This window comes from Indicator indicator, chromosome 30 (assembly GCF_027791375.1).
Source record: "Indicator indicator isolate 239-I01 chromosome 30, UM_Iind_1.1, whole genome shotgun sequence".
NCBI classification, from domain to species: domain Eukaryota; kingdom Metazoa; phylum Chordata; class Aves; order Piciformes; family Indicatoridae; genus Indicator; species Indicator indicator.
Window position 1 is genome coordinate 3,121,244 of NC_072039.1, and position 24,497 is coordinate 3,145,740.

Below are 24,497 nucleotides of genomic sequence, written 5' to 3' on the forward strand. Positions count from 1 at the left end.
CTGAGTCGTGTGATACTGGTGATGACACAAACGAAATCAGCACAGAAATATCACACTCCACATTAGGCCAGAGATAAGGAAGTTTGACAGAACACAGAGCAGAACTCTGACACATCCACAGTATTATTTGTATTTCTAATACATGACTGTAAGAGCACTTTTGACTCTAGCATCTCAGACTTTAATATTACAGGTCAGCTGGGAATAAATATATTTTGGGGATCCTAAGTGTCTTAATAAGCAAGATGTGATTTAGCACATGGTATTATGAACAACTCAGTGCAACAATGAACTCCTTTTTAACAGGTCACAATAAAACAAACAAAACCCTGTCAATCTAAGCTACAACTGTGACATGACACCTGTTCTCTATGCCCTTCTATGAAATGTTGACTGGTATTTGACAGTTTGGTTGAGCTACACCTGGGTTATTTCCCTGCCAATAAACTTTGCTCACCTGCTGCTCAGTTTCTAGAGGACGAATCCTTTTTCTGTCTACTTGAAAATCATCATTCTCTTGGTCACACAGAGATGACCTTTTCTTGGCAGATAACTTTGAAGCTAGTGTTTCTTTTTCCTTACATTCTGTAATAAAAAACAAAAGGATGTCCACTAATAGGAATGCATTAAATAAGGGAAACATTTAAAAAATACAACTGACTATAAATACATGCGATGGAAGAAACAACATCAGACATTTCCAGATCCTTTAACCACCATTCCCATATAGATTTTCCTCAAGGCAGAATCATGATAATGGCAAAAGATGGTCCCTGAACTGAAGGCAAAACCAAAAAAAATGACATCACTAGCTAAGTATTTTACTTCCAGAAGATTTTTAGCTGTCTCTGTATGAAGTTACCTGTGGTTGTTAGCGGGCTTCCAGGTTTTGTGGAACTTCCTGGTTCATGATTGTTGAAAGAGCAAGAAGCAGTAGGGTTCAGGCTTGGTGCAGCCTCATTGCCCTTGGGGTGGGAATGGCACGTGCAGCGACACGGCGGTGAGCTCTCTGCCTTTCTATCCTCCTTTCCACACAATGATGTAAGCAGTGGCTTCTCTAAATGACACAGACATGTCTTCATTAAAAAATACTCAAGAATATACAAGAAAACTGGACTTTCAAACCAGTTAAGACAACAGCTTTTGTTGAGGAACTAGTTATAAAACTTGTGTCTCTACACAGGCGAACAAGCTGCCCTCATAGCCTTTGAACAAGTGCAGTGCACAGAACTGTAACAACCTGCAGAAATTAGAAATATCCTTCTTTTTCAATTCAGTCTGCATAGCTACAATCCACACTGCTTTCTTTCAAAGCTCCAACTGCCACATAATTCCCTTATATGGCATATAATTCCCTTATATATATATATATGCCTCATAATTCACTTATATAGATAGCTAAATCCATCTGAGTGTTCCTGGCCATTACTGGTTTATATTGCCAGCAAGGCAATATGTACAATGGTGGACAAAGACCTGGTTAGATTGCTGAAACCAAATGTTTAAATGCTGATGAACAACAACAACAGTTCATTAGAATATATTTTGGTACTAAAAACTGGGCAAACAGACACAAAGACAACTTACCATACAGAGCCTGCTGCCATGATAATGCAGAACAGAGCAATGCCAAGCTTTTGCCACTTCCAGTAGGGCTCTCCAACAAACAGTGCTGTTTGTTATTTAAGCCCTTCACAATCTTTAAGAATAACAAAAATGAAATCAGAGTATTAGGAAAAAAAAACAAAACAAAGCAAAGAGGATGTCTCTAGTTAAGCTAGAAGTTGCAAAAATAGAAGATATCTAGTAATAGATACCTACTGTATTGAAAAAGAAAAAAAAAAAAAAGGCAAAACCACCCCCTAACCTCCTTTACTAATAAAAAGGGGTCCACAAGCCTTGGCTGTATTTCTCTCCAGAGGAACTTCAGAGATTCACTTACAGGGAGTGTAATACACTTCCCTGCTAACAGCAATACCTGATGGGGCTACCTTGCTTTCTTTAGACTACCAAACGTTGAAAACACCTGTCAGACAACCAAACCATTTCTCTCACAGAAGAAAAAAACGTGCTTAAGACTGTTTAAAAATGTTTAACTTCTGCAATGATGAATTTTACAAAGTCCTCCATGGACAGACGTTTTACTAAATCTGTCCCTCTTTCTGTAACGTTTCTACTACAGTAGATCTAGTTAAACAATCAGATATATTACATTGTAAACACATAACTAGTTTCTCAGCATAAATGTTCATAAACTCAAGGTGTACTTCAGCATTCCCCTGTCATGGGCCAGATATGATCGCACAGCAGAGAAAATAATAAGTTATGTTACAACTGAAATTCTCAAGTTATTGGAGGCTCCAAATTTAATATGTTTGGTTTCTAAATACTGATAGGTACTAGAAAATGTTCACTTTAATCCTACTTACAGCATTCATCATAGCCAGTTGTGAAGGGTAAGCCTTGCAAGGGAAGAGGATCTTCACTCCCCCAATGGTATACTCTGACACATCAGAAGACATTGCCATTTCTTCCTCTCGTTTATTTCAGGTTTATAACTGCTATTAAAAAAAAAAAAAAAAAAAAAAAACAAACAACCAAACAAAAACATAAAACAGTATTAACAAGTTCACACTAACAACCAAGGAAAGCCTGAAACAACATATGGTACCAATCTAAAACAAGCAGCAACTGCTAACCTGATAAAGGGGCTGAGCAGTTCAGGGTATCACCAGAACTGGCACACAGGAATTCTCACTCCCCGCAGCCAGCTCAGGCTCAGTCCTTGTTACAAATGAGAGCAAGTTGCCACCGTCTGATGATTTGAAATAAAAGAATGAATGAACTGCACGCATCACTTCAGATTCTGTTTCTCAAACTGAATATTGCTGGGATAAGAACTTGAATCTTTGAGAAAAAAGTATTTTTGAACACCTAAAAATAGCCATTTTCTCAATTCTGATTGAACTTCAAGACAAACAACAAAGATACAGCAGACAAGAGTAGCTTGCACTGTTGATTTTGTAACAATGAGAAAATACAACTGGATACTGACTATGAAAATGAGATGGTTAAACACTAACACTTCTCTTCCATGAATAATACTTTGTTTTCCCCAAAATAATTACTGTATCAGTCATTTTAATTGTCTGTGAGTATAATCTTGCATTTCTCTCACTATGCATAATAAAAGAAAGTCAGTTTAGCATGTTAAAATATTGAAATTATTGAATTAAAAATAGTGAAGAGGCATAGCTAGCTTTAAAATTTTATATTTTTTTAAATAACAATTTTTTTCTTAAAGGTTGTCAGCATCTACAAAACACAAGAGGAACTCTAAACAGGCAGATTCCCTGTGATAAATTAACTCACTAACCTCTGTCCTCATCTGACCATTATTGAGTAAACATATACATCAAAAAAAACCCAATATATGGCACACTTCAGCTTCATCCTCAACTTTCTCAACAGGAAAAAGAAATCCTAGCAAAAAAGAGATTGCTAACATTAGTTCATATCCTACTTCTCCTTCCAAAAAACTAACTGCACCTCACTAAAGGGCTTTTCCCTGTCACATTCGGGGGATCAGAGGATTCGCTTAAATGAGCACAATCTCGAAGTGAGCTTTGCCTAGACAAAAATAAGGCCCCATGGGGGCAGGGGACCTGACGGTCCTGGTGGACAGAAGAATGCTCATGAGCCAGCAATGTGCCCCTGTGGCCAAGAAGGCCAATGGTATCCTGGAATGTATTAGAAGAGGTTCTCCTTCCCCTCTACTCTGCCCTGGTGAGACCACATATGGAACATTGTGTACATTTCTGAGCCCCACAGTTCAAAAATTACCTCAGGGAACCGCTTGAAAGAGTCCAACACAGAGCTACAAAGAAAGATGATGGAGTGTAACATCTCCCTTAGGAGAAAAGGCTGAGGGAGCTGGAGGTCCTTAGCTTGGAGGAAACTGAGGGGTGACCTCATTCATGACTACAAGAATATGTAGGGCGAGTGTCGGGAGCAGAGCCAGGCTCTTCTTAGTGATGGCCAGTGATAGGACAAGGGGCAACCGGTGCAAGCGGGAGCAGAGGAGGTTCCATGTAAACGTAAGGAAAAACTTTGGTCCTACTGCAACTGCCTCCTGCCCTTTTCCGCCTCGCTGCAGCCGAGGGCAGGGAGCGCCGAGAAAGCTGCCGTCGTTCTCCGCCATCTCGCCCCGCTCCAGCCTGCACAGAGGCACCTGGGCGTTTTCTTGTTCCTCTTTAAGAGGCAGGGGTACCTCTTAAAGAGGAAGCCTTCCCCCTCCACCCCAGATGAGCCCGGTTCCCTCGCTGCCACGCTCCGGCACCTCGCTGCCGCTCACCTCAGGAACAAGCGAGCCCGCCTCAGCGTCCGTCCGTGCTTCCCGCCGCCAATCAGCTGACAGGAAAGGGCGCTGAGCCACCAATCACAAAAGAGCATACTAAACCGCTCCCGCCTTCCACCTCTGCGGTATTAGAGCCAATCACAGAGGACCTTGTTGGCCTCCAGCTTGTACTCGTTGCTAGGCACTCCCGCGCTTCCCGTGAGAGGACTCAAGACTGCAAAATAACTTCCAAATTTAAAGAAACGCAGGCGATTCCCTTTGAAAGTAAGTCGTACGCTACGGGTTTTTTTAATTATTTAAATACCACTACAGCATATAAAAAAAATCAGACAGAAAGAAAATACAGACATTTCCATTATTTACATTCTTTACATAGAGGTGACAAAAAAAGACTGGGTAGGCAGATGGTGTTATCAGATGTCACAGCACGCTGGGGATCCTGCAAAACCCCTGTGTGCTTGGCAGTTAGGTCTCAGCCTTCCTCAAATCACCGTCTAACCCAGGAAGCAGACAAGCTAGGCACAATTTTCCCAAGGCCACACTAAAGAATTATTAATTTCTAGAATATAAACTGATTTTAATTTAATTTTATTTTAAAGACCTTGGATGCTGTCATTTAAGAAAAGAGTAAGCGCTGGATTTACAAGTTTAGCAATTCCGGTATGTGGAAGCACTCTGGCACAACAGCTAAACCTTAATTCTTTCTCTACCACAAAACTTGTGCTGCCTCACCTATGAGCTTGTGCAACCCTCAAGGAACACCCAACCACTGCACCACACACCCTCTTCTGCAGTGCCACAGAATACCTGTTAAGGTTAAATCCTGCTTTTGTATACAAAAGAGCAACCAAGTTCATGAATGAAGCACAAAGGGTTCAGCCTTTTTGTGTCCACCAAGCTGCATATAACCACTTTGATAAGGCTGAAATCTGTCATTCCTTTCATTGTAAGAAAATTCAGCTTCTGTCACAGTCATCCTCAGTGTTGATTTCTTTTTTTTAATCTCATCCTGATGGCAAGATACCTTTGAACTTGCTTCTTAGGTCTTTCTCAGCTCTTTTAAACTGTTAAAAATACTGAATCATCTGAGCTGCGTTAAAAATACATATTCTTTGAAAAAAAAAAAAAATCACACTTCTACAGTTCATGTTGTACAGTCCTTTTTTTTAAAGAAACTTCAGATGAGTTTCAAACTTTTAATGAAGGCTGACTGATCAATAAATACAGTTCCTGATCATGGGAACTGAAACTGACCAACAGTTTGAAACACACAAAAAAAGTTAAAGCATTTTCTTAGTGCAAGTTCCTTACACCTCTTTATCAGGTCTTCCATGTAGCATTTTATGCCATCTTGCTCTGCAAGACCCTGGAATAGTTCATTTAACTTAAGCAAACATTCTACCACAAATTCTTCATAGTCATCATTTTGCTGTTTGCTTGAAAAATATTTGCTTTTCAGAATAATACAAAACTTCTTTTGGGTATGTTGCTGACTCACTCTAGAAACTGAGCAAACCTGAAAATCTTGCCCAGTTTCACTGCAAATTGTTTACAGACCCCATCAGCCTCAACAGCTTTCACTGGAGGCCTCTTTACAAAGAATTTTTTTCGTTTCAGCCATAATTGAGTGAATGAAACCCATGGACTTCTCGCTCTCCAGTTCCTCAGTCCACATTCACAGTTTTCTCCAAATTTAGGCACCACAGAGTGGGAATAGTTCCAGTACAATGTCATTTGTGTTCTTGCTAAACTCCACTTACACTCATGTTAATTATTTCAATGATAGTATTTTCAACACACTGACATAGCCGAACATCAGGGTCCATGCTTGCAATGTCCCTTGAACAACTTTTGTTAGATGAATCTTTACAAAGGCCTGACACTTCATGTGGTTTCTCCTTTAGTTGCTGGAGACCTAGAAAATTAAGTAGAAACAGCAAAGTACATCTAAATACATATTTTTTAAAATCTACTGTATTACACATTCATAACATGCATTGCATGTTATGAAACTGCATATTCCATGCACCAGGTTATTTCTAGAGACACTACAACTTTCCTTTCTCCACTATCAATATTCTTTACTCAAGTCTTTCACCCTTAGGCTACAATGGCAGATTCTATGTACAACACTTGCATGTAAGGATACTGGTTGAAACAATACAGGCAGGGAAATAAAACAGAAGGAAGGCAGTATAAAGCTGATTAAAAAGGGATACTTCCAGCCCACTTAATCTCCAGCAAATCCACCTATTTGTATGTATTTTTTTTTACATAAATTCCTTCTATATTTACAACATAACAGCAGTAAAGTTCATACTGCATTCCAGTTACACTCAAGCTTTTGAAACATGAACATCATTTTCTCCCTGGGATCACAATGTTACCTTTGAAATACAAAGTGCTTTACTTACGTGTAATAATTGGGTCAAAGTCTCTTGTTTGCGTAGCAACATCAGAGGCACAAACTTGTCCTATCTGTATCAGCAGAGACATAATATCTTCATACAAAGGAGGAAAGGCTTGACAGAATGACACCAAACAAGGCAGGGTTGGCATAAAAAAAACATAGCGCTTCGACTGGGTTAAAACTGCGAAGGAAAAGGAAATTGTTAAATAAAAAAGGAATCTCTATAAAAATCCAGCCAGGAATTGTTACTCTCACAGTCACCACTAACGCAGTGGCATTTAGACAAAACTGCCTTCAGCCTAGGCAAAGAATTCTAATTTACACAACGTGTGCAGGGGTTGCTGGAGTGCTTACCTGTGAGCAGGGTTCCCATCACATTGATGGCTAACCGAGCCACGCTGAGAGATTTAGGCAGTGCGTACTGGATACACAAAAATGACAGTAACTGGATGGCAAATATCTGTTAAGTAGGTAAAGGGCAGAAGAGAAATAAGCAATAAAGTTACATAATAATTTGCACTTCTAAGCTAAAGCTCTTCATGTAATTTACAAGTTAGCAAATACTCTCTATTTTACCAATGAGGAAATTAAAAGACACAGAAACACAGAATGGTGGGGGCTGGAAGAGACCCTCCAGAGATCACCCAGTCCAACCCCTCTGCTAAAGTGGGGCCAGCCACAACAGTTTGCCGAGGATCACAACACACCCGGGCAGGACTGGAATCTCTCCAGAGGAGACTCAACAATCTCTCTGAGCAGCCTCGTCCAGTGCTCCAGCACCCTCACAGCAAAGATTTTCCTAATCTTCTGATGGAATGTCCTGTGGTGATCTGTACCTGTTTGCCCCTTGTCCTGTTGCTGGGCACCACTGAAAAGGGTCTGACCCCAGTATCTTATAGAAGTTGTCCGTGTCCCTGACTTGAAAGACATTTAAAGGCCAGGCCTTTAATTTAAGGTAACAGCCTAGAGGCATTACTTTAATATTCCAGGCATGTCTGTACAGGACCTTTTTTAGTGATCCTTCTCTTTTCTCCCCTTACCCAGCGTTCATCAGGTTTAGCTACTGACAGTGACTCCCAAACCAGGTGACTGTACAGTACCTGCTTTTCGAGTTCAGGCTGGGCAATCAGCTCTGGTATGAAATCCAGACAGATATGCATCGACGGAATCCCTGCCACTGTCAGTGCCAGAAGTTCACATGGGTAACCCTGTGTCATTAACAAAACAGATATGTCAGTGTGTCAAAAGGGTTTTAAAAAAAATCTGCTTTAATTAAGATTTTTAATTAGATCTGTGTTAATGCTTCTTTTTCAAAACTAATAGACTTTTAAATCTCCTTTGTTCAGAATTATAAGGAACAGGCCCATAGCCCAAGGTAAGCTGGGTGACAAACCCAGGGTCTGAATCAGTTCTTTATCTTCAGACTCTATTATTTGGACAGAAAATCTCCCTCCACCTCCAGACCAAACTTGGCTGTAGTGATCCTTTCCTTCCATGCCTTTCCCCTGTGCTCCAAACTTCACCATAGGCCCAAACTTGCTTTCACAACCACTATGACTTATTTCACAACCATTATGACTTTTTTAGTCAACCAGTTCCAGGTCAAGGGAAATTAACTCCCTTTAAAGAGACTGCCATGTGGCAGTGGGCAATTTAACACATATTAGAAACACATTTATATTAAAAAAAAAAAGCTTTCTAATCATTCCCCTCTTCTTTTTTCTTGAAGGTGTACAGCTGCTTTGGCAAGGGCAACCTTTCTCCTTTCACTCTAAAGAGATAAACTGCACCCTAACAAAAAGTAAAGGTAAGAAGATGTTTACCCTTGAAGCCAAATTCCTGTTTTGAATAATGGGTGACCATATTTAAAAACATGGCCAGTAAAAAAGTAAACCACAAGAGAAATGGAACAAGGAATTATAAGATGATTAGCCAGTTTTCCTTGGCCTAGAAATGGGCAAACTATTTTGGTATAAAAAAGGGCAGAGATACAAACAAAGCATATGTTTACTGATGAGGAATAGGCACTTCCCTTCTCAGCAGCAACAGAGAGTTCAAGCACTGATACATGGAGGAAATGTGAGCACTACAAGTTTGGCAAGATGGGAAGCGGAGCAGTGAGCTATTACAGTTTCTGACGGTCACAACAACAGCATTCAACATCCTTTGACCACTTCACTTGGCTCTTTCTTAACCAGAGAAACCAGGAAAGAAACAAAATAGTACAAAGCAGACCTGGAAATGAACTAGTTTGACTATGTTGGGGTCAGCTATATACATCTGATGCAGCAGGCAGCAGATCAGACACTGGACCTCTCGAAGATTACACAGCAAGCTATCTTCTTCTTCTGGTTCAGGACTCCTAGGGCCTGCAGTACCATGAACGCTCTTCAGCAAACTGTGGGTGTTACTGCCTTGCGTGTTCTCTTCTTCTGTGGGTAAGCAGATCTCTAGAAGAATCTGCACAGCAGCACTGTCCTGTGAAGAAAACAAACAACAGAACAGGCAGAAAAACCTCAATGAAATCAAAGAAATCGAATACAAAGTAATGACAACTCAAAAAGTGGAAGACTGTCAGGTTGCTAGAATTTTTATCTATAGTTTTTTTTTTTATATATAGAATAAAAGCAACTCAGTTCAAGAATCACAAATCCTGTACATTGGAAATATCCCAATGCTTTATCTGAATCATGACTCAAAGTAAAAAAGCTTAAATCCAACAAATAATCACAGATGACACTTTACAATGCTGGCTGCTGCTCTTAAATCACAGTTCAAATGATCATGCATAGGTTTGTCACATTCATTCATCTTCTGTGGCCCCAAATCTAAGCACAGAAAGTGCCCCTGGATAACACAAAGGAAAAAGGGCTAGTAAGCAAAACTTTTCTGCACTAACTCGCAGAAAATGACACTATCAAAGCAGTTAACCAACACAATGCTTCAGACTAGAAAAAGATGACCACAAAATTTAACAACCTGAAAAAAGAGACAAGTTTTGTTTTCATAGTACCAAGAGTCAGTAAACAAGTAAAAAAGGTCACCTTTTTAACCTGTTTGTGTATTTCTGTTCTATTATTGTCTTTCCTCACATCATTTCACATCCATTTCTTCCTTACCTGAGCAGCAAGCAGGGCATTTTTTAATTCTTCCCTTGTAACTTCTGGAGCCTCTGGACCCATTGCATTGTTTTGGGACGGCCTAATATCTTGCTCTGCTGTTTCTTTTAGATGAGAATTGAGGTAAGCTTTTGAAGCAAGAAGATATCCATTCAACATGTGCAAAGTTATATCCATCAGAGGAGGACTCCTGATACAGGAACATAGGAAAAAGGCATTTCAGTAGGCAGAGAAAACTAAAAGCACTCCTCAGAGGCTTGTTTGTTGTGGCCTGGTTCATGCCAAAGGTGTTTGCCCTAGCAAAGTACTAAGATCACAATCCTTTCTGCTGCCCTGCCATTTAGCCCTGCTTCTCTCATGCATATACATGTAAGTGTTCACCCTACAAAAACAAAGAAATGCTGAAGAGATTCATTTCTGATGAACAAAGCAAATCCAAAATATGTTGACTATATGTGAAGTAAGGAAAAAAAAAATCATCTGAACCATGGGGAAGGACAAGGCAGACAAGTTCTGAACTGCTTCCACCACACTAAGATGGTAGTTTTCAAATCACATTGCATTCCAAATCTCCTAAATAGTTTTAGAAACATAGAATTTTCAATTTGCATCCCAGGGCTGAAGGGACATACATTTAAATATTTCACCTACAGGCTGGAGATTAAAGATGTCATCAGCAGAAACTCGAGCAACTCAAATGAAATTTGGATTCAGGGCTCAATTGCTAAAAGGCAAAGGGGGGACAGATGTGTGCAAAGAAGGACAAATCAAGTTGACTATTAGCCATTGATTATGATGAAAAGGATAATAAAAAGGGGGGGGGGAAATAAACCACAACTGACAGAAAACATGAAAAAGAATACACAAGGAATAAAGCTAGGGGCTAAAGTGCATTTAACTATGTCTCTTCAGCATAACAGACACAATTTTCTTCATTACTTTGAAAAGGCAGAGTTGTAATTTATGAATTCTGACTTATTGTTTGCATTGTTTCATATTCTCCTTAAAAGCTCATCCATTGCTATCAGTTAGGATCATTTTCAATAGTTCTACTCTCAGCTTATTCTTCTGCATCAGAGCCACAAAGCAGCATTACACATCCTACTCCGTCATCACTGACATTTACAAGAACTAATATCCACGTACTACTAAAAGACTTTCTGGGGCAATTGAGCAAGTCTCCCTTTGTCTTATCCATCAAACACCCACTGGCAGGAAGTGTTATCCAAAAAAAGACGCAATACCTACAAAAACCCCTGTTACGCAAAAAGACAGAATACATACAGGCCCAAGAGGTATGGCAAAAGACAGTGGAAGGATGTTACAGCTACAAACTCAACCACCACCACCCCCATGTGGCAGCAGCCATTTTAAACATGTTGCAGTCTCTATTTAGAACAAATACACACATACAAATCTAAAATGGATGACTCAGGTACAAATCCCAAAGTCTTCGAAACAGAACTTCTGCAACAAGACACCTGACATGCAGAAACAGCAAGCACAGCTTACTCAAACCTCAGACCAACAAGTTTAATACAAAAAAGATGGAACTTACAAGCTCCTGTCACTAGTTTGCACATAAGTTTGGAAGCACTGAATGCTTTTAGAAGTGTTCTGAGATACACCTTTATGGTTAGCATTCACTATGGACGTAAGTACCACAGAACACAGAGCTAGAAGAGGGAGATGTTTACCTGTGAACTCTCTGATCACATCTTAGCACAATCAAAGGATCAATCATCAGATCATTCTGAGTGTACTTCTGCTGTCGGACTATTTTGACTGAAGGCTGCAGAGCATTAACAGTCATCACCCACAACCTAAAATGACATTGTTTTAAAGATTTTTCTATTAGATAATCTGTAAAAGGATAAGGATCACATAAGCAACTGCACACTCACTGATCTCAGCTGTGTTTTTCTAGGATATCAGGGAGCAAACGCCTCATACTTAACTTGCAGCTCTTGAAGTTAACCAGGATACTGTTATCTTACACTCACTGCAGTTACAGCAAGCAAACTATTTTTGTTGTAACAGGGCATCCACTTCCTCATAAAAGGCATCTTCTTACTAGACTGTTTTATCAGTAGTTCAACATAAACAATGTACACTACAAACCCATGCTCCTATATTTTAAGCAAACTGGTGACTTCCTTTCCTCTCAAAAAAAAGTACTTTCCTTTTAAATGCAAAGGTTAAAAATGTCAATAAATAAAAAAGGAATATGACTCCAAACACATTCTGTTCAGTCACAACCTTCCAGTTTCCCAGAGGCACTGGGCCATTATTTTGGAAACAGAAAGTGGCATTTCACCTATCTGCAACACCAAACTGACCTGTGTTCTGAACCCACCTCCTTGGCATCACAGTGTTAAGAACCATCCAGAGTTTATTGACAGTCTGAAGAATCCTCCGAGGGACTCCAGCATTCAGCAGCTGATTCATATTTGATGTCAGCACTTCTGCATATGGGATCAATTCGCCAGCTGAGAGAAGTGTTAAATGTTCCAAGATCTGCATCAGCTGGGTGTGATTTCCAGGCAGCATGGAAAATGCTATGAAATAAAGACAAGGGGATCTTGGTGAAACTGGATTTCTGACCTCTCTTCTGACTTGCACCAGAACCATTTTCGTTAGACAAATGCAGAATAACCAAATGAATTAAATGGCTACACACCTCCAAACCCATATATTCCAGCCTAGTTGGAAAAAACAGTGCCTACTTCAGATGAAGTTTTTTACCTTCCTGGAGCTGTTTGGGAGAGTGGTTCTTTGCAGTGTTCGTAAGAAGCATCCTCCTCAGTAAGGCATCAGTGCCTGTGATGTGCTCCTCACAGATCCAGTCCTCCACAATGCAGAGGTGAGGATAGTTAGTTGCAAGCAGGCGTAACAGTGCAGAATGCAAACCTTTAGGGGTATTGAAGTACACAGCTTAGATGTGAGTAGCTGCATCTTTCACTTGAAGATATTGTGCCTATAGTTTCAACAACAGATCTCTACTGAATCCCTACTGAGAAGTTCAGTGAGTTTTCATGTTTACAGCCTGAAATTCTAACTGCAACAGAAAGGAAAAGTTAGCTTGTGGAGAGGTGGGAGAACCCTGTAGTAACTCAGTCTGGAATAGTTATAAATTCTCAGGCAACTCCTACTCTAAAATGCACCCTAGGTAGGTAAAACCCACTCTAAAAAGAACTGGTTTTCCTCAAACTTTCCCCATTACTCATCAATCAGATCTGTAATCTCACTGGTTACTACTGAGATTGTAGAAGAAAGAGAAAGGAAGGCACCCTATGAAACACACAACAGCCACAGAGCTGGGAACATGCTCAGCCCTTGTTCTCCATCCACATCAGGCATTCACACAGATCTACCTCCCAGCTCCTGCTGCAGTCCCTGTGCCTGCCGGATGAGGTACTTGATTGGAATCTGATCCATTAATGCTGAGGAGTAAGACTTGGGTTTCCTCTGCATGGCAGCTACAAGGGAACAGGACAAGAAACCACACCTAATAGTTACAGCTGGAAAAAAAATATTTCCCCAACTAGATTGATGAAGAAAATGCAGAGCACTTGTCTCTATATTATCCAGGTAAAACACAGACAGAATCACAGAATCTCAAATACCACACCTCATTCCTGTTAAAGTATTATATTAAGCTCTTTGGGAAACCATTTCTGTGAACATTTCCAGTTAAAGGTTTCCCTGATATTTAAATCTGTTCAGAAGATCTACACACATTTCTGGTGACTTCTTGGCCTGCTTGGACCTTTTTTAGTCTGGAAAACAAATTCTTCAACTACAGAGTTTTAGCAGAAACTTGATCTCTCAAATTTCTAGAGCAATGCTGATTTTTTTTTTTTTGTAGAATCCTAACTTTTATGCTGGGTTTGAATCTCACAGCAACATGAATTTTGGATATTGGAAGGAATTCCTCTATTGAATCTCATTTTCTGTTTTCCACTGATGCACTCACACATACCTAGGATCTTTGTGTTTGCCAGAAGTGCTTCTTCATAGGATAGGACATAGTAGAGGACAAGCAGCTGTGTTGTGATGCTGTAGCGTTGAGTGACACGACTGTTTTCTCCCTGTATACAAAAGCACAAATTTCATGCTGCATTCCTGATTCTTGACAACAAAATTTAGAATTTACCTACAAATCCCAAGATAGATGAGGCAATAAAGTCTTGCATAAAAATAACAACCCATGTGAGGTCCAAGCTGATATCCTGGGACACTAATAAGGAGTATTGGAATGCTGGGAATACAAGCCAATACCTGCCACCAGTTCTACATGTGTCCAAATGGCCATTCCCATACTTCAATCAAAATGAAAATGCTTTTTTCAAAACCAGCTAGAGTTGTTCAGCAAAGCAGTATTTTTATCTAAGAAGATCTGGTAGAATAAAATGATACAAATCCTACACAAACACCTCCACTTTTCAATCGACTAAGTGCTTTTCTTTGCATTTTTTAACAGCGTGAGTTGGTGAGTTCCCAAGGAAAAGGGCAAAACAGGGACAAACAGCAATCCTCCTAAAAACCAAGATTCACCCTCAAACACATGACCAGCACTGTAGGAGGCAGTTTACCACTGAAGACAAAACCTGAAGCAACTTACACAAAACCACATGTTCACATCAAAGGACATGAAAGAAGGAAACAAATCATTTACCCCAGAAAGTCCCTGAAAAACATTTAGTATCTCTTGTTCTGTGACTGGCTGATTTGTGGCCTCTGGATTGGATTTAGATGCAGGAGTAAGAATAGAGTTGATGTAGACATCAATAAGAGGAAGTAGCTGAGGATGGAGTGGAGTGGTGGTTTCACAGAGCTGCCGATAGATCCAGTCCTAGAAGGAAACCATCACAGGTTCAGTTTCAGTGCTGGAGGACAATTTCTTTTATCTGCAAGTAAAAGGCCTTTTAACTAGCTACGAAAATGTAACTGAATGAGGCTGTGACTTTGAGATTGTATCAGTTGGGCCTGGTCATAAACTACATATCCTGGACCCTGCCCTCAGCAGATCCACCAGGAAAACTTGTCCTGGCTAGAAAACATAAGGAAAAACCATAAAAGGAAACACATTTTCACTGTGAGCGTGACAGAGCACTGCAGCAGACTGCCCAGAGAGGTTGTGGAGTCTCCTTCTCTGGAGACTTTCAGAACCTGCCTGGATGTGTTCCTGTGTGGCCTGCCCTGGGTGATCCTGCTCTGGCAGGGGGGTTGAACTGGATGACCTTTCAAGTTCCTTTCCAACCCCAACCATTCTGTGATTCTGTGTGATACCATTTTGACTACAATTATATTAAGTGCAGACAGGGAAAAAGATCATTTTCTTATTCTTTTAACTTCACTAAGTTGTGATCTAAAACAGAGAGCTAAAAGTGGGCACCCTGTTTTAATACAGTTCCTTCTTAAATCACAAGGTGATAGGCTGTAGGAGCCATCAAGAATTCTGCTCCTATGATTCAACCAAAAACTCAGCCTGGAAAACCTAGACACCGTTATTAAGAACAGAAATCAAATGCAAATCCTACCTTAATGGATACTTTGTGCTTGGTGAAGGAACGACTTTTCAAAAGCTGGTAAATGCAGTGGATAGGTAAAAACCCAGTGATGTTGGCACTGAGATTGCCTGTCACAGGCACACGGACTGCATGGGCTGTAACAACCTAACAGAAACTTAGAATTAACAAGACAAATACTACAAATTATCAAGTTATCACAGTGCATGAGCACCAGGTGACAAAGCTGCACAGCAGCACTGTTTCTGACATATTTAATGTGGGTTGTTTGGAAGCTGAAGAACACTTTTATGTCGTTTAATACAGCATGTGTAAAACTGTAGCACACATACTACATTTGTGAACCATTTCCTGCTGCTACAAAAACCAATGTCACAGCGGACAATCTTTCTCCTTTGCTTTCCCATTATTTAAAAAGCCAAGTGTACAAAAATCATAATCACATCAGAGTAGAACAAAAAAAGATACAAGGCTCTTCAGGATCAGCAAGTCTTGGATTCTTCTTGTATATCAAAGCGAAGTGCTTATAGGGAAGAGGAAAGGAGAGAGACAGAGAGAGGAAGGCTCAAAGAACAACTCTAAGCTTAAAATACCTGTTCAGTGAAAATCTCCTGTGTGAAGATTGTCTTCATTCTGCTGAGTGAGCTGGGCTTAATAACAATCTGAAACAAAGAAAAAAGTCCTTCTAAATAAGAAAGCTAGAACGTTATTTACAAGTACTGCCCATTTCTTTTATAAACCTGTTCATTTTAAATCTTTTTATCTTCACTGGGATACCAGGAAAATATTCACATCTATACATCAAGCATAAACCAAAAGTATTTTCAAATTTCACTATATCTTCTTTCTCCCTAAAACCTACCCACCCAGCTTTTATATTTGCTCAGACATTGTCTCACGGTAGTAAACTGAAGGCAAATCTTCCTCAGGAATTGTTAGGAAGCAATTCTTACATACACAGCTGTTTCTTTAAGCAGTTTAACATGAAAAGCTTGCAACTCAATTTGGAAACTGCTTAAAAAAAAAAAAGTCTTGTAAAAAATTAATTTCCTGCAAACAATTATTTCAACAAGTCAGCACTTTTTGAAGCTACTTTCATTGTAGCATTCCTCTGTATCAAGAGATTTGCACAGTTTCATGTTTTTCTAGAGGAACTAATTTAGTTAGTTACCCATTTGTTTTACTTTACGTTTGCTTGAAGTGTATTAGCAAACCTCAAAGTTCTTCCTATCAAAACTAAATACAAGAGTTTAAACGCACAGTGAAAAGTTCAGTTGAACAGAGAAATGTGCTAGGTACAGTTGAGCCTTTACCTTCATTCCCAAGGTGGAGCAGACCAAATCAATGATAGCACTAAGCTGATTGCTATGGAAATACATAGCTACCAAGAGAAGCATCTCTCCAAAAGAAGCAGACACACCAGAGATGCTAATGGGGAAGAAAGAGGAGAGTTTATTTCCAACAGGATATAAGTAAATGTGAAATGAGGGGAAACATCAAAAGCAAAAGCCTGCTCTCACCTCTCAAAGTAAGCTTCTTCTTTTATCATCCAACTAAGCCACATTACCATGAGTTGCTCCTGTTCCGGGGTGCTGCACAAAGAAAATCCAGAAAAGATCCTTCTTTTAGGAACTACCACTAGTTTTACTAACAATTACTAACAGAAAAGCCAGTATTTGAGGAATTTTAGCCAGGAGACTTTCTGTCACTTCCACTTCAGCATTAAACAGCTGATAAGCACTGATATTTAGCCCAACTGTCAGGCACTCTCCTCTTTTGAATGCATACAGCAGAAAGCTACATCTACTGCATATCCCTAGTGCTACTCTTTTGAACAAGGACCTCTAAAGAATTTACCATTCACTTGTTCAATAGAGAGGTGAACTACTAAAGCCTACCCTAGCCTTCAAAACCATTCCAAACTTAGCTCCCCTCTTCAAAGTTTTGCTACAAATGAGAGGGAGAGCAGAGTGCAATACCAGCTTACCAAAGCGTGGGACAAATCCCTTCCACCATCATAGAGAGAATTAGGAGAGAAAAACTTCGCAGCTCTGGGGAGGTCATTGCCTTAACAGTGCTCTAACAGTAAAATCTTCCAAAGCTCCTCCTTTACTGAGAGGTACCTGACAAGAGTGGAGAAGGCCAGGAGCATACAAAAGGAAAGAGACACAAAGCGAACACCAGCTGGGGTTGCAGGAGGTCGGCTGGTCATCAGCTGCAGCAGCTGCTCAGCTTCCTCATCAGTCGGCCTGAAAAGGACAGAAAAACAACAAAATCCAGACTGCTAATTTAAATGAGTGAGGAGACTTCCAATCTCATCACAATCTTTAGATTACATTTTCTCTCTTATCTGTTTATCAAGCTGCCATCAATAAACTACTGTCAAGATTAACTGGCAATTCTCTATGAACTTCAAAACCTGTTGAGGTAACAACAGTAAGAAAAGTTCCCCAGGATATAATCTTGCTTGTTAGTACAAAATACCTAAATTAAAACTAACAATGCATGAAGCATTTAGCACTCTCTGAAATGTAAAAGGACAGAAACTCAATTCATGCAGAGTATATTGCTTGAATTTTCATCTTTTTTTTCTTCTTACTGCCCCAACGTTGCACTTTGGGCTCGACTTCTTTTAACAAGTCAGCACAAGTTATTTTGCAGCACCTCACTTCCTGCATTATTTTAAATTTACAAAATCAGCAAAGTTGATAAATGGATCTTTACCACTAGAATGAAAAAAACTTTTCTGCTGAGAGTAACACAGCAATTAAAAACCATGCCTGTCTCCAGAGACCTTAACATTCTGTGGTATTTGCTCTCTGCACTATAAAGAAACTTCCCTCAGCTGGCAACTCCAGCCCTCAGCACATGAGAAGAGTGTCCCCTAGCACTAAAACTGTCCAGTCCTGCCAAGACTGTTTCAAGGACATAAAGGCTCAGAAGTGCCTAGAGCTCTCAAGCTCTGTTGAAGTGAACAGAGAGAGAATCAAAAGCACAGGCACTGAAATGTTCCTCACTTCAGCCCAGCAATTCCCATCAAGGCGCAATAGAGACGTAACAACGCGCTGGCCTTCACCACGTGCTCTTCCTTCAGTCCTGAGTACACAGAAACGTTTGGCTCCATATCAACATCTGCTTCTTCCACAATGTGTGTGCTGCGAACCGTGGGCAGGATTCCCATGAGCTCTAGGAGCAGCTGCCTCCTCATTTGCCAAAGCACAGAACTGATATTATCTCTCTTTCTCTGCATAAGAGGTTAAAAGATGAGAACAACAATGTAAAATTCAGCACATCAAGCAACCTATTACATAAGAACTTCTGTAATGCTGAAGTCAAGGAAGAAACAGAATGGAGAGAAAGAAAGAGAAGGGTTTTTACATACAGTTTTCAGTGCCAGGGTAACAGGTAATTTGTGATCACATTGTAACAGGTTATTACATCAAAACACAAGCTTTAACTACCTGAGCAACTCAAGATGCACCTTGTGAGTACTGAGGATGGACACATTTATCAGGCAAACAATATGAACTTCCAGTTTCCTGGTTTTCATGTCTAAAAAGTTCTCAGAGGAACAATCAACTAGCTGCCTTCAAGGACACTACTTACAGACCTGACAGTCCCATGAGACCGTCTTGCAGAGGTTCCTCCCAGACACACAACAAATATGGGTGCCCACACTCAGAAGAGCTACAGCAAAACATAGGAATATTTTGCTTTAAAGCACAGTACTCAAAGCTGTTCATACCTGTTGGCCATTTCTGATAAAAGTTCCAAACCAAGTTCGAACCTTTGCGTTTGTTCCAAGTAGCAAACCACTCACAAAACACACCAGGTCGCTCACTCCATCATCTGAGGATTCATTTTTGGTGTGATCCAAGGTCAAAGCCACACCAAGACCTGGTAGGTGACACTCTTCCACCTAGATAAAAGGCTTGGGCTCAGTCATCTTTGTCATTTTTAAAGGTCCAATAAGGATCATAATTAAGGTTCTCTGGACAGCCTAAGGCCAGACTCACCACCATGCCTCGGACCCTGAGAGCCTGGGACGGGTTCATCTTGCACAGGTGGCGAAGTGCTTCTGTCCTCCGTCGGCCTCCAACACTCTCCTCGTCCTGCCGCTCACCGTTCTTAATCAAACCTCTGCAGACTGAATACCCAACAGGAGGGGTGAGTCAGCCTGGTCTTTCCAACAGAAACCCACAAAATCACAGAGGAGAGATACAAGCCACTTGGTTCAGCTCACTGTGACTCATTAGCTGGGCCACACAAACCTTGTTTGGGTAACAACTCAGGATCTACACTAAACAGACAGAACAAGAAAATGTTCTTTCTCCTTGGAGAAATTACAGAGTCATTACAGATTTATGCATCATCCAATTACTACTCATTCTCTATCTAATGTAACCTGTGCATCTGGCAGCCCTGGGGACTGAAATCTTATTGTGAGGCAGGGGATGCTGAACAGGCACCAGCAGTACAAATTTTTCACATTGGAATATGTCTCAGATGAAGGGATAAGAATTATTAGCAAAGCTGGAACAGGTTCATAGTCCCAGTCACTCACTGCCCAAGTCAGCCTTTGTAACAGTGACCTGTATCTGAAAAGCTGCAACGTGCACACCATCAGTGTACAAGAGGCTGCACAGAGGGGTAAGCAACATGATGAGAATGGGAGCCCATCAGCATCTGCAGGCATAAATGCACTGAAACTGTATTTCATTAGCCAACCATTCACTTATTCAAGTATCTCTGACACATGGTTTAGCCCAGAATTAACTTCACCGCTAGAAATAACTCACCCTCATTAAAGCTATCAGGAACGTTGGCCACCAGAAGGCAGAGGAACCAGGCTCCATTTTTAACATGCAACAGAGCTTCAGCCACATCAACTATAGGCAAGAGCGATGGCAGCTCTGCATAAAAAGAGAGGGGTTTGAAAGTCGCAGTGTTGCACTGTGAAACAAGTCCTTGTTTAAATAACACACAGCAGTGAACAGAAAACCAATCTGTGTCCAGCCTAGAACCACAAAAACGATTAAGGGAGTGCAATATCTTCCTTGAGAGGAGAGTGAGGGAGCTGCGGGCTCTTTAGGTTGGAGAAGGGAAGACTAATGGGTTACCTCATTATGTTTATGAAAACATAAAGGGTGAGTGCCAAGAGGATTGAGCCAGGCTCTGCTCAATTGACACCCAATGACAGGACAAGGGCCAATGGGTGGAAGTTGAGGCATAGGAAGTTCCATGGAAACATGAGGAAAAGTTTTTTCACTGTGAAGGTGACAGTACACTGGAACAGGAGACAGATTGTGGAGTCTCCCTCTCTGGAGATACTCAAGACCAGCCTGGATGTGTTCCCATGTGATCTGGTATAGATGGTCCTGCTCTGGCAAGGGGGTTGGATGTGATGATATTTTGAGGTCCCTTCCAGCCCCTGGCATTCTGTAATTCTGTGATCTGCCCCTCTTTCAAACAGCCAGCCTGGATGAACCTTAAATCAGTCACCAGAGCTTCAAAAGTTCTCTTGTTGCATTGGTAAGCAGCCAGAGAGCAGTGTAAGGACAGAATACTACACCTGCTTGCAAAATGCAGAGAACATCTGCTGCCTCCTCCAGATACACAGGACTCTCGAAGAGCTCAGAAGACTTGAGAAAAAACTCCCCATTCGATTCTGACACCTACAAGACATTATTCATCATCACTGAACAGGATTTATGAAGCCATTTGTCTAATCAGTCTTTCATGGCTTTAAATTCAGCAGATGGAATACATTAAAAACAGTCCCAAATGTACAGCTGTAAACACAGAATAGGGGAAAAAAAAAACATTTAAAGTAAGAAATAATTGCTGGAGGAAATCCTTCCATATGGCTGGTATCATTGCTTCTTTCCAGAAGAAAGAGAAGCAGCTTACTGACAGTTCTGAAGATGTGGTAAGTTTACACAAGGAAAATAAATGCTGGGGGGAGGGGGGTGAGAAGGGGGAAGGATAGGAGAAATATAGTGACAAATATCATACTACAAAAAGAGCAAAGAACTGGATGAAGAAAAGTCTTAATTTCATTTTCAAATATGATTTCTGCACTGATGCATAACAAAATCACATTATATTTGAGTACAACATAACAGAGAATACACAGAGTCTATATTACATTAGGAAAGACTATCCTCGTTTGTTCTCCAGGGAAGCTGAGTTCATCAGGCTGTGATTAAGCAGCCACAAGCCACTGTTCTGTCAGATGGGGCCTTTCAAGAACTGGAGAAGGATATTCACACATACCAGCAGCACCACAAACAGAAGCAGATAGCAAATCAACTTATCCAGGGGGCATTTTCACTGCCTTAAAACTCCCTAGTGCCCAGCTATAGAAGAATTTACCTTATTCATAATTGCCAGTAATTCACTGAGCACAAGCCGGAGCCGCCGGGGGGAATCGCTGTGTTCAAACTCCAGGGTCAGTCCATGCTGAAGCTGGGACACCAAGATGCTTTCTCCACTACCTCCTCCAAGCTTATGCCTAACAGACAATTAAAACCAGCAACTGTTAAGTGCCAACACAGACATTTTATCAGCTAAAGGAAAATGGCAGATCCTGCTGAGGATTCTTCTGTCGTGCCAATGATGTGAAGAATCTCGCTACTGCACTACATCATGAAACCCAATTCTTGGGGGAGCAACAGTGAAGAAAGAGCATCCCCCTGATGTGTCTCTTCCCCTCAGAGACGGGGCAGCCCCTTCCCTACCCACCCTCCGCCTGGACAGCTCCCCGCCGGAGCATCACCGCACCCCCAGCCAGGCAATGAAACCCAGCTCGGCCAAAACTCGGAATTTTCCTCAGGGGGTGTCAGGGGACACAAATGCCACTTGGGAAAAGCCACACCGCGGCTTGCACCCCAGATGTTGTTCTCTGCGTTACCGGAGCTGCTGCTCTTTACTGGCGTCCTGCTCCAGGGCGTGGAAGTCTACGGAGAGCAGAGCCACGATGGAGTTTACCGCCTCCACCCCCGAGAGTAGCCGCAGAATGAGCTTCTTGTCCTGCGCCCAGCTCTGGCTCTGGTCGGCGGGAGCACAGAGGGCCATGCGCACCAGGCAAGGCAGCAGCAGCCGCAGCTCGGGGTCGCTCAGCGCGGCCAGGCGCACCACGTCCACCTTCTGCATTGCCTCAAAGGCATAAGGGCTGACAAACTGGAGACCGGAGCACTCCGCCATGGCGGCCCCGTCTCCCAGCCACAGATGCCGCCGCTCCAACGTCGCACCCGCAGTGCGTCAGGTGGGAGGCGCGGAGGAAGTGACGCCAGGGCCGCGCGGCGGGCGGGAAGGCTGAGGCCGCACTCCCGCCCCTGCTCCCCGTCCCCCCCGCCCCGGAAATAAAGCGACTCCACAATCAAGGCTTCATGAATAATTTATTCCATTTGAAATTTTTTTTAAAAAGTATAAACCTTTTTCATTTCCTCAATCACAATTTGTACAACTCAGTGTTTATGGCATTCGGCAGCAATAGTGTTTTGTTCCTTAATCGCTTTTTACGTGTTTTTTTTTTTTTCTTTTTTTTTTTCCACGATAAATAACGACGACTTGGCCCATGGCGGGTGGAGGCTGTGTGAGAAGGCAGAACAGCTCCCTCGGCCTGCCCCAGCCGTGCTGGGAGGGGCGGGGAAGGGGACATGTCCAGTAAGGAGGCCACAGGCTGCGTCATCCCAACCCCAGCGCTCTGCAAGGTCCTCACATCCAGTTTACTCAGAAAGAAAAAATAATAATAACAAAACAGCAAACAAACAAGCAAGATTAGCAACGTCCTGAAAAAGTGACCCTGAGGATTGTGGTAGGTCCCAAATCCAGTTTGACTGTAAATTAAGCTTCACCGAAAATAAAAAGTACACCCACAAACAATCATTTAAAAAAAAAAAAAAAAAAAAAAACACCCCAACCCTTTTAAGTATGAAGCATAGTCCTGGGTCCTTTACTAAAAACCCCAAACCTTCCCAGCTGGAGGTTGTCGAGACAGTAACTTTGTACAATGTCACCTAAGGAAAGAATTCCAAACAAAACCCAGCTTTCTGCAGCACTGCTATCAAAATCAGACTGATATGCTGTGCCATACTGTTGTGCAGTGAATTATGTGGTGCAATAGCATATTTTTAAAACCATTTTGCTCTTTTCTTTTTTTTTTTTGAAAGATTTAAAATAATGCAAGAGAATGTTTTGTTATTACAGCATTACAAACAGTGCTCCATTAAAGACGTCTGCAAGTCTTCATAGCAACACCTGAAGTTAAAATCACCCTCAGAGGTAAATATAGAAATACAATAATCTACACCATAACTGACAGCTAAGTAAGAACGGAGCTGAGGATTTCAATATAAATTCATTTCATCTTGTAATTATTTCCAGGAAATGTTAGAAAGAGCGAAACGTTACAGCTGCTTTAAAACGGAAGGATTGTTTGCAAGTACAGTTGGCGGCCTGCTGGTCTGGCAACAGGGTTTTCAAAAATCTGATTCAAATAGTGAGTCAAAAGGTGACTAAAATGACTTAAATACAGTAATAGCTAGATTCAAATAGATGTTTTCAATGGGAAGGGAATGGAAGGATCTCATTCTCCTTGCGCTGGATATTCACAGGAGGTAAACCTCCACAGCTACTTAACAGCACACTGCCAGGAACAGCCTTTTCTTGCATTTTGAGAAGCTATAGCTGAAATTTTCAAATGTTTAAGCTTGTACTTGCTAAAGAACCCAAGGTATTGGACTGTGATGATTTTCATTTATGATCCAGGTATTATGTGCACTTAAAACATGTAAAGGAAAGTAGCTAACAAAAAAAAGTATGCCCAATGGAGTAGTTGGCTCCATGGTGGCTAGCAGGTTTGATATGTACATTGCCAGCTGTGACTCTCACTTCACAAATGGCCCTTTCCATCTTTTATAGTGGTTACAAGATTATAATTTAACAGCATTTGGGGGAACTGAGGGGGAACTGGCAGCTTTCACAGTTGGAAAGTTTCACAGGGAAGCTGTGGTCCAGGTAACAGAACACAGTGACACCAATCAATGGTCAGGCAGCTGCTTCACTTACCTTTATGA

At 41.3% G+C, this 24,497-nt stretch overlaps 2 protein-coding genes across 2 annotated transcripts in view; both read right to left on the reverse strand.

Moving 5' to 3' along the window:
• BRIP1 (BRCA1 interacting helicase 1) overlaps positions 1-2,522 on the reverse strand; it is a 105,262-nt gene extending 102,740 nt beyond the window's left edge. The window contains exons 1-4 of the mRNA XM_054394355.1: positions 2,430-2,522; positions 1,588-1,699; positions 863-1,057; positions 458-585 (exon numbers count right to left, since the gene is read on the reverse strand). Of these exons, the coding sequence (XP_054250330.1) occupies positions 458-585; positions 863-1,057; positions 1,588-1,699; positions 2,430-2,522 (528 nt within the window). The remainder of the gene's footprint in view (positions 1-457; positions 586-862; positions 1,058-1,587; positions 1,700-2,429) is intronic.
• A 3,580-nt stretch (positions 2,523-6,102) lies between these two features.
• Positions 6,103-22,623, reverse strand: INTS2 (integrator complex subunit 2). The gene is made up of 24 exons (XM_054394278.1): positions 22,331-22,623; positions 21,793-21,931; positions 20,990-21,092; positions 20,217-20,330; positions 19,434-19,564; positions 19,163-19,336; positions 18,435-18,661; positions 17,541-17,666; positions 16,938-17,009; positions 16,731-16,845; positions 16,011-16,079; positions 15,430-15,564; positions 14,565-14,741; positions 13,869-13,977; positions 13,261-13,365; positions 12,632-12,796; positions 12,243-12,444; positions 11,584-11,709; positions 9,887-10,076; positions 9,003-9,245; positions 7,868-7,975; positions 7,122-7,227; positions 6,772-6,948; positions 6,103-6,272 (listed from the first exon to the last, which is right to left on the reverse strand). Exons 1-24 carry the CDS (start codon positions 22,621-22,623, stop codon positions 6,103-6,105), a joined length of 3,576 nt encoding a protein of 1,191 aa, XP_054250253.1.
• Between the last annotated feature and the right edge of the window lie 1,874 nt (positions 22,624-24,497).